Here is a 13513-nt window from a genome sequence, read left to right on the forward strand (position 1 = left end):
GCATCATTCACAAATATTAAATGACTTGCATCCAGGCATCCTTAACAAAGGTTGTATTCTCTCTTTGTCACCAGTATGTTCAAATCCGATTCTTACTGATGAGAGAGGCTGCAAAATGAAGTTGAGAGCAATGAGAGAAAGGCAATGTTTAAGTGCAGAGCTCCACAAAAACTTTCCTTGATTCATTATCTGCCTAATGTTCTCAACCCAAGGTGGGAAAAAATGCAATATACGATTAAAATCGTAGAGAAGATATGAGGTACAGAAATATCTAAAAGGTTTATTGATTTATTAACCATGACATTTTGTTTTTTTCTTTTAAAGGTATATGACTGATGGTGGTCTGGGCCTTTATACTCGAAGATTAAACCGGCTGCCTGATGGGATGGCTGCAGTACGGGAGACGATGCAGCGTAATACTTCACTGGGCCTGGGAGATGCTGATAGGTAAGCTCTAATCCAGCAAATGTTTGGATATGATTTTGCATTTGGTTTCAGTTATATCTAATGGGTACTGGAACTCAGTTCAATAGCTTTGGGATTTTGGATACTGAATACATGCCTATAAGCTTCTCCAGGGTATGTCAGGTTATACGTTCACAGAGGTGCCAGGACAAACACTAACTTTGTCTTATGCTTGTTTTGTTGACTTCTCATGTGGGCTTTTGTGCACAGTGCGTAACATAAGGAAACTATAAGAATTCTATTTTAATAGTGTTTGAAATATAAAAGACCTAATTTTCTCTTCACTTCCACTGATTCGTCTGAGTCCAGCAATTGATTCAGTGTGAACAGTCAAGTCCAAAGATCAGGTGTTTGTCAGGTCTCTAAAAACCCATAATTTATGGGAGTGTGATCGTACAGGAAGACAAGGAGATGGATAGTAATGAGATCTATGTTCTGTCAGAGCTGAGATAAATGGGTTAAAAGACTACTTTTGCTTTTAATGGCATCAATGTGTAGCTGTTGCTTCTCCTTTCAAACTAAACGCCTGAGGAACGTTACTGTTGAGACAGTAAGTGAATGTCAGTAAATTGTCATCCTCATCTGTTACTGTGGCTTCTGAACATTGCCATATTAACTGTAGCTGTATGTTTATAATACAGAATTCTTCTAATATAAATTATATTTAATTAACAGTCAGCCTTCTGGAGAGCTAGTGATATAGGAGTTATCAATTCTTTCTGCCACAATATCTTCTGTACTTGTAACATTTTCTGTTGCTATGTAAATTAATCTCACATATTATTTGCTAAGCTGCGTTACTGAAAGCACAACACGAGAGCGGCAATTTCTTATGTTCCACAAGAGATATTATTTGTGTTTAAATAGATTCCACTTAGAATGGGATTGTGACACACTGAAGAGAAAATGCAATCCCTAGTTAGTATCAGTTATTTCAGAGACACAAAAGAATATACTCGCTGAAAGAAAAACATTTAAGAATAAGAAAGAAGTAAAAATGAAGAGAGAATGGAGATAGCTTTGAAAATAATTCTTTCAGTTCAGATGAGAGGGGGTGACTTGACACGTAATAAAGATTATGTATGGCTGGTAATTTAGCTGCGACATAGGATCATGGATAAATTAACCTGGTCCCAGATTTGGTGATGTTGTTATGTGTTGTTTTGATTTACTCTTTTCTAATTAGAACACAACCCTTTTTACCTTAGAAGGTCAGAACTTGCTGATAATAGTGCAGCAGTTTAAAAATAGTTCTTCTTCGGTTGCTGCTGCTCAAAATCTGCAGTTTAAACAAAAAATTAATCTTGGTTTCAGCTGCAGTTTTATTGGATGAAAATTGACATATGGAAAAGGAGTGGTGCACTAATGAATTGCTTGCCTCATCCTGTGAAGAGAGGCAAGCAGGAGTTCTGAGCTGCTTTATAGGTACACCTAGAAAACATGTATGAAAATTAAATTTAGCTTGTTCAAAGCAGATGTTAAGTGAATGCATGAGAGAACCAGTAGGAAGGGCTATGAACCTGTAAGCATTAGGTTAATCATTAAAAAGTTATCAGGGGAATTTTTGCAATTTGCTCACTTGTTTAGTTTCTTGTGTTATTAATTGTAGAAATCTAGTTGTGATGCTTTTACACGTTAGCTCTATTAACATAAAGCACAGACCTTACAAGGTACGTTTTCCCCTGCAGCAGGGAAATCCAACTAGGCAGTTTAATTTAATGCTTGATTGCAAGGTTAATGGAATCATTGCACAACACAGCTGAGCTTATTTATTCACTTCAAGACAATTTGTGTTTGTATGGAACAAAGGGCAATTTTAATGCCTTTTTATTTAGTTTGTGATTTTTTTAAAGGTTGTAAATTAGCCACCTATGGTTTTGTCTCTTCTATGTATATGAGCTTGGTGTTCACCATCTGGTTATTTATATTCATTTTACATCATCAGGCACAGCTGCTTGATCTGAGACTTATTTCTGCCCTTACATTCATGTATGCAACTTGCATTTATGAATCCATAGAGATAGAGGGGCAAAATTTGAAACGTAGATTTGAGTAAATCTTTCAGTAATTGCTTACTTATATAACCTTTTGTTTAGATAAGGTAACTCAGACCTGTGTTGACTTATATCTACCTGAATAGGTCAGGAGACTGTTAATGAATGTGAGCTTATCAAAAGTAACTTTAAGGCTGCTGTTAAGGAAATGTCTATATGACTTTTTTTAAAGCCTCAGTGATGGAGTGCTTAAATAAATACTTTGGGGTATGATTAACTTGAATTGTTTCAATTTTAGGATTTAATTGGCGATTGTGTGAGTTCTTGAATGTTTATAATTTAATTTGAGGTTGTGTGAATTACAACTCTTTGCATAGAGTATAAGGCATAAAAAGTTATTTCCAGTTTGTCCTTTGGAAACCATTCTTCTGACTGCTACAGGAGCTGTCTCATCAGATATCAGATTACATTGTCTTTGTACTTTGAACAGCTACGGCATTTGTGGACTGCAGGTAAAACATGGCTCACATGTTGAGCACGAATAGGATTGAACTGTTTTTTAAGAGTGTTTCTGTACTGTGGCTCAGATCTATAACAATTACAAACATACTCTTGTTACTCTGCAGTTAAAACAAGACCACATTCGCTTTAGCTGTCAGAAGGACTCACCACTGCAACCAGCTCCTGGTAGTCAGTAGCGTTTTGTGCTTTCGGCAAGAGTGTTGGATAATCCCAGATCAGTATGTGGTACCAGGAGAGGAACAGGAAAGGAAACAGGAAGGAAAAATTGAAAGTGAAACGATAGCAGAGTAAAAAGGCAGAGGACATTCAAAGCACAGATCTATCACTATTAGTAAGAATGTCATTGCATAAAGATTTTTAAGTGCTATTATTTATAATAATTTATACAAATGGCAAAAATTATGACTTTCAAAAATAGGTAAGATTAATATTTTGCTCTTATTTTTCATTTTATAAAAACTTGTGAAGGTTATTTATACATTTCTTGACTCTTGGTAATAGACAACACTTCCCATTCATGACTGAAAACCCTTAGACTGCAGTACGTTTAAATTCACTAACTGCAAGTTAACTTACTGACTCCTGTTACAGTGATGAGATTATTAAAAAAATGCATTAGCGTTCAATGCTGGAGGGAGATTGTTGGACTACCTTGATAATCATGGGAACCAGGATTACACTTGTGAAGAGCTGAAAAGCACGTTGAAGCATGTCATCAGGTTGGGGATAACATTGTCCTGTTCTGAAAGGGGGGAGAGACGGAGATGTTGCTTTTGGAAGGAGGCAAATACCACTGAAAGGAGAATACTATTACAGACATGTTGCTGATGGGTATGGCCTTAGAATATGCTTAAATTTTCTTTCTTTTTGGCACTATTTTATAGTAGACAAAGGAAAAATATTACAATACAAGAGAAAAAATAATTTTGTTAAGATCATCTTTATTATGCTAAGTACTTGTATAATAGGGTAAGACAGCCTTTAAGTGCTCAAGTGTGGTGTAGTTCCTGGCTTTGCAGATGAGGAGAAAAGTCCTCCATTCGGGGATAATATCCACCAAGAATAGTATCTCATTACTGTATCTCATGATGACCAGTTTTGTTACTCTAGCAAGGGCAGCATGATGCATAAGAAAAGCACAAAGGTGTCTGGAGTTTAAGCTAGTCTTTGTCCTAAAATTTTAAAACATGACTGGGTTAAATTTTAGTCTTCAGATGGACACAACTGTTGTACAAATAAATTGAAATAGATATTTCTGCACTGTAAACTTTTTCTCAGTGGCAGTGGTATTCCCATCATCTCTTTCCCCCACAGCATCGCCTACTCCTGTAAGGCTCCCTCCGGAGCGCTGACATAAGTGTTTGTGGAGTTTCACAGTAAATGAACTTGCAGAGGAATTTATCTAGTGTGTTATATGAATGGGTGAATGGAGAGAGGATGTCCTTGCTGTCAGGAAAAGGGATACCTAGATCCCTTGGAGTCATCTACAGACCTCAGGAGATCTTAGCTAGGAAAGATGCTAAGCTGTTGCAACTCTACCAGGCATGTTTCACACCATCAACCCACAGTTTCTTCGTTTCCAGAAAGCCCTGGCAACTGCACTTGCATACAGCTGTTATAATTGAAATCATTTATAAGTTCTACTTTTCCCGTTTTTCCTTCAGTGGAACAGTGGAACATCCCAATATAAGGATCCTATATACTAAATGAGCATGACTTAAAAATCTCTAAATTTTGCAAGTTATAATAAATAAGCACTGACATCTTATCATTCATTGTTCACTATATTTGTGCCGTGAGTCATTGCAAACTGTAGATGTAGGTTGTTATGTAGTTACTTAATAGCAAAGTCATAGGGCTGGTAAGATTATTCGTGCCTAACAGATTTGCTGTGCTGGACAATCTGTTTGGATTTTGTCAGTGAGTTAAAAAAGTACTACTGCTCCTAAATATGCAAGTTGTTCCTTGGTAGCTTCAGATACCTCCCTCTCTGTCTTTGAAAGATCACACATTTATCTTGAAAACTGATTAGCAGACGCAAGGAAATTTGCATTGCAAAGTTCCTTTGAAGTTTATGGCCTTGGGATCTGCTGATTAGAATCACAATAACATATACTTTTATTTTGCAAGGAATCTTTATACAAGCTGTAGTCCAAAGTGGTTTTGGGTTACATAAAGTAATTCCAAAGTTAAGCAACAAATAGTAAGTTGAAAGCAAAGGTATAGTAGCTATGCCTGAGGGCTGAAATTAGCAGCACCAAAAGGAAAGGCGACATTCTATTTCCAAACAAGGCAAAGTTAGTCAAGGAAAGTACCATCTTTTGTTAGATCAGTTTTAGTGGGAAACTGGACAAACTTCTGGGCACACAAGCTCTTCTTCAGGTCTGAAATAGAAGCAAGCATTTTCATTCCTAAATACAGGTTGAGAAGAGTTGCTCTAAATCTACCTGGGTTTATTAGTAGTTTAGATTAGCTGTGAAAGAAAGGCACTCAATACCTAAGAAGCAGAGGATCAGGAGTTAGGAAGGAAAGACATGATATCATGTTTACGTGCTGCAGAAAAAAGAAAGAGATGGATAATTTATCATCTGTGTAACGTGGAGGGGTTTACTGGAGAGAGAGAGCAAATTATTACACGGTGTAGAGTCTGTCTCTTGATTGAATTCATGCTTTTAATATCCACCAAAGTTGTTACTTTAATTCTCTGGCTTATTCTTTGAAGATGCCTATAGTCCTCCCTTGAAGAAGAGGACTTGAGAGGTCAGAGAGAAGGTGGCTGTGTGAGAAATGCGCGCTCTCTTGTAATTACATTCTTTTCAGCTTTGTGGCCTGCATATGAATTCATTCAGTGGGCACAGTAGTGATGATTTTTTTTCACTTACGTACTTTTTGGGACACATATGGTACACTGCATGAAGTAAGTTAATTCATGGGAAGTACATAAATAGGATTCAGTGAGTATGTCGATTCTGTTTAGAGAGGCATGATGTTATGGAGATACGCTGGGAAGTTTTACATTTGTTTCTTGGACTTGGTCTGATTTTGCTCATTAGGTGATGGTCTGCAAAGAGTTTGCTTCTAACAGTGAGTTTAGTGAGGTCTGGGGCTTTCTGAAGGCTAGAAAGAGTTTTGAGGAGGGGAGGAGTTAAGGAGGGAGGTCATTTTTCAGTAGAGATTGTATTTGTTTAACACTTCTATCTTGGCTCTATATTGTCATGCCATGTAACAATAATGGATGTATGATTAATATGGGGAGGGTGGTTATTGGAGCAGTTTTGTGCACTGTATTTAACTATAACTTTTCATAAAAATGCAATTTGATTTCCTGTGGGAAAGTCCCTTTTCCATTTATCCATGGCCGAACAAAAGCAGATTTTACTGCCTATAGGACCTATGTGCATCCCTGTCCCAGTACGATAAGCAAAGAATTATTCTGTTCTCTTCTAGCTAATACCTGGTTTAGGAGCCTCACAAGTTGACAAAAGAGTTGAGAGCACTTCCGCACCTTTCTCAAGAAATTTCTTCCATTGAGGAGGTGCAGTTCTACCTCTCAACACTCTGAAAACCTGCAACTGCAACCTGCTCCCTCCAAAGTTAGCAAATTAGATAATCTTTACTTGCTAGCCCACCATGATAGTTTTAAAGCCCATCTTTGAACTTGTTTTGTGTTTAGGTATAAATGCCAAAGACATAGGCAGGATCTAGGCTTTAGGAAGTACATTTCATGTTGTAACTTCCTTCCCTGTGCAAAGTTTCCTGCTTTAGTTATTGTGGTTCTGATTCTGCATTACTTTATATTTTAGGGGCTATTTCTATCTCTGCTTCTAATTAAAATGCTTAAGTTAGGAGCTGAAGTTCACTACAACACTAGTGGAAGATGGCTGGTACCTCAAGAGAACAACTCATAAGATCTAAGTTAGGACCCTCCTTTTGTCCATATGTTCCATATATTCCACTGTGAACAGTTTGACCCTTCTCCTAGAAATTCACACTGCTACCTGTATACAGGCGAAGAAACCTTATCTTTTTCAGAATTAGAGATATTGATTCTATAGAAATAGAAAGGCTGCATAATTTAAGTTGCTGAATAATTTGCATCTGGGGACGGTAAAATCACGGTCCTATATCACTGGAACTAGATTTTCCTGCAGTAACATTTCCTTTCATACACACCCACTTTCTGTGTGCAAATATAAAGTTGATCTATCTGTTGATTTAGAGACTCTGCTGAAACTCTTGATACTTCTTGTTCCATTGCCAGAAATTAGCACTGTCTTTTCTGTTGTATGAAGTGGCTTTTAAAATACTCTAGGCATGTGGGAAATTAAGCTTGTATTCCAAGGGTAAACAAGACTGTAGATACAAAGACCATTTTGAACTGTATCAGGGTCTTTGTGCTTTGCATGACAAACCAAAGAATGTGAAATGCTTGCTGACATAGTGCAGACTTTGTTATTTAGTTTTCCATGTCGAATGGCAAGAGAGTCATCATAGTCTCACAGCTGACCTACACCAGTAACCTCTGAGTTTGGGATTTAGAGACTGAATAGATAAAACTAATAACAGGCAGCTGTCGGACTCCAAAGGGACATTCTTAGTTCTGGACTATTTGACCAGTGTGGAAGGTCATTGTGGCTGTAAAGTAAATTTCAAGAAAGAGGATCTTTTAAAAAATGTTATATGCATTATTAAATGTCTCATTGCATGAATATCTACTAAAGAGTCTCCCTTTGGTCTTTGCCATTCTTAGATAGTTTGTTTGGGCTTTGCCGTTGTCATAACTATGCATTTCATTAGAATGGGAGAATGATTTTTTTTTTTTGCTTCTGTTCTACAGCTGTATTTCCCTATTCTTTTGTGATTATTATATTATATTATATTGCTATTAACTTACATGTTAATAAAAGTATTAATGTCAATAGCCAGGATATAATTATTCTGTTTAATGGCTGAATGTTTACTTTAATTGCATTGTTGGGAAAATGAAATCAACCTTGAGTCCAAATCTATGATAAGTATGTCTTCCTGCATGTGCTTCTTAGCTTTCCTTGGGCTTTTTGCTTCTTTGTCTTTACTTCCCATTCATTAGGTTTGTTGAATATTCAGTCATTTACGTCAGATCTTTTGTCCTCCAGTGAAGAGCTCTAAAACATGGTGTTGGGAGTGGAGTAGGGGGAGGCCCTCTGTGTAGTCAGTGAGAAGCCTCCAAGAAATTCAGAATATCCAGATGCTTTGAAAGATCCATAGCAGAAATAGGGAAAATAGGATTTGGACATCTAACTAAAATGCTTACAGCTGGATGGTAGTAATACCCCTGTATATTCAGTACACATCTACATCTGCAGCATAGCAGGAGAAACTATAAGGTGTCTACAACTTTGAACTCATACTTGAAATGCTACATATTTCATAAGCAACCATTTCTCTTAGCTGTCCTGTCTGGGGAACTTCTCCGCTAATGAAGTAATGAAGTAAATGTGATACTTTTAGTCTATCTGACTGATGTCAAGAGAAATTAAAGTGTTCCTGACTTAGCACTCATCGAGGCAGAAAATAAGTTCTGACAAAATGTTCATTCCCTCTTTTGTGGCACTTAAGAAAGAGGTGCACGCTCTTCCCTCCCTGCACAAATCTTATCTACCAATTATAACTGCATTTTCACAATGAACAGAAAGTCTCATGTATGTCCCTACACAGCATTTGCTCTTCCACTGCTATGGAGTGACTCCTGAAAGCCAGAAGGGAAAAAGAGCAGGCAGAAGTGCAGAAATCCAGAAGTACAGGCCGTGCAGAATGAAAGTCCATCCTCATTTGAATGACATTTCCGTTCTGGAGAGCAGCTGCTCTGCGTTTTGCAGTAGGAGTGCAGTGGGAGTGGCAGGGACAAAATGGCATAATTTTATTTTTGCTGCCCTGGGATTCTGGGAGCTACTGCATTTGAATCAGGCCCTTCCTTGGTGTCATGATAACTGCCCATGGTGGCCAACGAACGTTTCCATCTTGGAGGTCACTACTGTTTTTGCCGCTGAGCCCTATTCTGCTCTTCGCCATTCCTAAGTTCCCTCATAGCTTAGGGATTTTCCAGCAGCGTGATAAGCTGACTTTGTGACCTTTTTATGGCAGCTATAGGATTCACAGAGAAGTTGAGACTCCACAGAACAAGTAGTAATTTTGCTCCTGCTCTGAGCTGAGCCCCAACATCCTGAAGCTTAGGTGTTAAAGCAGCTGCATGGGGCTTAAATACTCTCTGTTATCATATAAACAGACATTTAGGTTTTCACAGGACAATCTTATGTTGTTTAAATGTACAGTTAAGTATACCTTAGGCCAGGATAAATACTTACATACTCTACACTGGAAACTCTTTGAACTATGTTGTCCTATTATGGCAATATTGTAAGAAAGTGTATAACTTGTTTTTATTAGTAAAAGTTTTTGCTATTCTCACTAAAAATAAAACATCCAATTTTAATTTCACTGAATTCTGCAATTTGAGACTAATTAATTTGATGTAAGTGGCACTGGAATGGTGCAAAACCTGTGTGCACAGTTAGCACAGGGAGCCTAAAGGAACTACTACATTGCTAGAGGCTATGTTTGTGTGTGTCCAGTTATAAATGGTCAATAAGTAGCCAGAAGATCAGTGCTGAACATTAGAAGTCAGACTAGTGCCCGAGCAAAGTCCAAGGGTTGAGATCAGCTCTTTTTAGCTGTGTGATTTATTTTGTTGCTGTTTCTTAACTGACAAAGGCTCAGTTCAGCAGTTACTGTGGAGTTGCCATGTGCTGTCATCAGCCCCAAGTAATATATATACTTTTAAATCTAATTTTAACTTTTAAGTTTGTCTTCTCTGATTATGTTGTTAGTTTAAGTTCATTTTCATATATATCAACTAATTCATTCGTTTTGGTTTGGGGGAAATGAGCAAACCACCTTGAGTGTTCAAAAAGGTTTTATTCCCTCTTTCATGTTCATTGGCAAGACTGATTTACTCTTGTTATGAAACTTTCATCTAGGAATACTCTTCATAACATAACTTAATGCTTTAAACATCTATTTGAAACTGTTGTTGCTATTTGATGCTATCTGATATGCACATGCATAGTTTTATGTTTCATTTGTATTTTTTTGCAAAAGTTTCATTTTTATTTTCAGAGATGATTGAAACAATGTTGTATTTGCAAAATTGGAACTGAGCATTTGAATGCAGAAGGAATGAATAGAATGTTATCATAAAATAGCTAGAAACTTATCTCTAGACAAATATGTAGCTCTGTGGAAAGAAAGTAGAGGGAAAAGAGAAGGAAAAATCACCAACATGAGCCTCTAGGAGAAAGATATGAGTATTCCGTGCCAACTGAAGTTCACTGAGGTTATGTTCATCCAGGAAAGCCTTACACTCCACTTGATCCATATTTTGGGTCTGTATGGATATCCTAGATAGAAAATTTATTTACAGCAAGTGTGTCCATTTGTGCAGTGAGAGCATTTCTGAACAGAAGGACTCATGAGATGGATTAGGGGTGGCAGGAAATCTGCATTTATACATATATAGTATCTCAAATATGCATGCAAAAAGAAAGACAGGAATTTTCTGAAATAAGATTGTGATTTCAAATTGAAGTCAGGATATGAAATATTTTGCTCTAACTTCTGTTAAAACTCTTTGGAGTAAACGTACAGGTTTTGTGTAACCTGACTTCTAATGGTGTCTACTGAGCCACTTCTTTGTTAAATGTAGATTAAAAACAAATATGCCATATGGCAACCTGAAATTGTTTGTCATTCCCTTTGGTCAAAGGACGCTGTTTTTTTGCCTCCAACACCAACATCCAGAGAGTAGAAGCAGAGATGTCTTCCATGTTGTGGCTTAGAAGTCGGTTCCATTTCTGCAATTACTTCTGACCATTTTTCAATTTAGCAACAGTCTGCTTCTCTCTCTGACCATGTTTTATGGACTGGCCCTACATTAGTTAAAATGAGCTAAACATGTGACTGATAAAATGATCACTTTTCTGAGAGTCATACCATATGTTTTCCTGTCTCCCTAGCACCATAATTCTAGCTGTATTTGAACCAATTATTTTATCTTTCCTGCATCATCTCCTCTATACTACCAAATTGCATTCTCTTGCAACCATTTTATCTCTTTCCAAGCAATGCACAGTGCTTTCAACACATGGCTTTCTTGAGAAGTGTCTGCCTTTTTCCTCAGTGAATTACCGAAATCCAACTTTGTCCATGAAACACTTGAATCTCAAAGTCGCTCTCCACTTTGGATGCATTCTCCTCTAATTAAATAATATCAGTCTCTGATTTCACTTGTATATTTTAAGACTGTTGGAATGAGTGAACTTGCAATACATGGTGATACAGTTAAGTTTATTATGGCAATATATATGTTATCAAACTGATTTAAGAACAAGGGATTATTGTAGAAAGAAATAAATGAGAGCCAATGGTAACTTATGACTGGGCTAAGCAAGGCGGGGTGGGATTGTGGGAGGAAAATAAAATTTTCTTTGGATATTTTCAAGAATAGTAGTGTGTCGTAACTATAACTAAGTACATTGGATTCAATTGACACAGGGAAAATACAGACTGATTATAAGGGAAAAACTCTCTGGCACTTACTGACATGTGAACTAGTCTCTGGGAAGTCTATCCTTTGGGTCTTTTAAACCTATATGAACCAAAGCACAATCGCACGTTAATGGGAAAGTGGTATAACTAACCAGAGATGTTTTCCAAATGCATCTTCAGGTATTTTATTATTAATATTGAAGGCAAGGACTTTCCTTGTTGTTTGTCAGGTGTGCACTGGTGTGCATGTTATGATGCAAAATAAAAATGCTTGCATTAATCCAACTGGTAAAATGGACAAAAAGATATTTCCTCAAATTTTTTTTTTCATTTTTTGGTTTCATCTAATGATTTTTATCCTTTCATCATCTTTCATGCAGTTCACCTCATTGAAATCTCTCAACAAAAATATCCAGTGGCCACTCTTTACTTCTAGAGGAATTCACTGAGCTAGAACTGTCTTTATCAATATTAGTTTGTTAATGCACTGATAGCAATGCGAATCACCATTTTACAGCTCAGCCTTAACAAGATGGCTGCATTCTGCTGATACTGAAATAGGACAGAGAGATGAGAGGCTTGTGTAAAATTAATTTTGTATTATTGTTGCACTGGGATAAACAGAAAATATGCAAGGCACTTCCCCCCTGCCCCCCTTAGAAAATTGCCAAGAGTATTATGGAGTAGTAATACAGTGGTTAAGGTTCTAGTGTGACAAGTCAAGTTGAGGTCTCTGCCGTGCCTCATTGGAGCAGGGCTCTCCATTTTGGCCTCCTACATTTGAGTGGATTCTTTAAGAATATTTGATTATCTCTGTGTCCCACCAAATTATTCGCTGGAAATGGAACCAATTCACACAAGATACTGAAAGGTTTTATGTTGAACTCTGGGCTACTGTGGAGCTATCAGGTCACAAAAGTGGGATGGAAAGAATTGAGCCTGAAGTCTTTGAACTTTCACATCCCACCGGGTGATTTAACTACTAAAATTAACGAAGGGTCCAAGGGAGTCGTCTTGGTTTTGTGAAGAGTTACATTTTTACAAACCAACATTTCTAAAGAATACATTTAATCAAAAAAGTCCAAAAAATGCTTTAGCAGAAGTAGAACTCTTGATTTCTGAGAGCTGTAGTATTTACAGCTGAAGTATAGGGGAGAGAGAGAGAGAATGAGAGAGAATGAGAATGCTTCAAGGTTTCATTTTAGCAGAATAAATTCCCGACTGTGTTACAGATACTACTTTAAGTTCCTTTTATGTTGCCACTGTGGTGTAAAGGTGCTTTGTTTGGTTGGAAGGTAGGCTCACAAAGTTCTCAGGTTCCAAAAGAAAAAAACAGTGTAGGGAACAGTTTGGGCCTATGTATGTATTGCATATGAAAAATTGCATTAACACAAAATTTAGGCTGTGCGGAGTACATCTTCCACAACAAAGTGGCAGGGGCTCCCCAAGTAACAGCTGTCCTCAGTGCAAAGCTCTGATCCACCTCATCAGCAGATGTCTCCTGCTGTGAAATAGAAATCATTTTTAAAAAAAAAATCCTATCATGAAAGGATATATCAAAGAGTGTATTCACAGGCAATTTCAGTTTTGATATTTTCCTTCCAGTCTGTCCCAGTCCTATTTTTTTCCTTCTAAGAAATCGTCCTAGGTTCTGCAGTTATAGCGGAGGCTTCTTGTCACTGTTCTGTTGCTTTTGTGCAGCTGGTCCCAGCCTTCCGCTTTGGAGTTTCCATCTAAATCTGTTTTCCCTTTCCTTTTCTGGTTTCCACTCACTTTCCACATTCTGTCTCAGCTCCCCTTCTTGACTTACTGCCCCTGTTCTCCAGGGCCCTTCTGAAACAAATTTAAAATATGTATTGCAAGGCAGGGTTTCTCATGGACGATCTGTATAATTTAATAGTAAATCATCTGTTTTTTTCTAATAATACTCAGGAACAGTTGTGCTCTTT

The 13513-nt window shown here is 37.3% G+C and overlaps 1 protein-coding gene across 3 annotated transcripts in view; it reads left to right on the forward strand.

Moving 5' to 3' along the window:
- The window catches only part of NAV2 (neuron navigator 2), a 242389-nt gene that overhangs the window by 153725 nt on the left and 75151 nt on the right, over positions 1–13513 (forward strand). For all 3 annotated transcript variants that reach the window (XM_026089351.1, XM_026089354.1, XM_026089352.1), the window contains one exon: positions 325–447. In XM_026089351.1, coding sequence (XP_025945136.1) covers positions 325–447 — 123 coding nt within the window. The remainder of the gene's footprint in view (positions 1–324; positions 448–13513) is intronic.

The sequence above is a fragment of the Apteryx rowi genome, unplaced genomic scaffold (genome assembly GCF_003343035.1).
Source record: "Apteryx rowi isolate R43461 unplaced genomic scaffold, aptRow1 scaffold_81, whole genome shotgun sequence".
Lineage (NCBI taxonomy): Eukaryota > Metazoa > Chordata > Aves > Apterygiformes > Apterygidae > Apteryx > Apteryx rowi.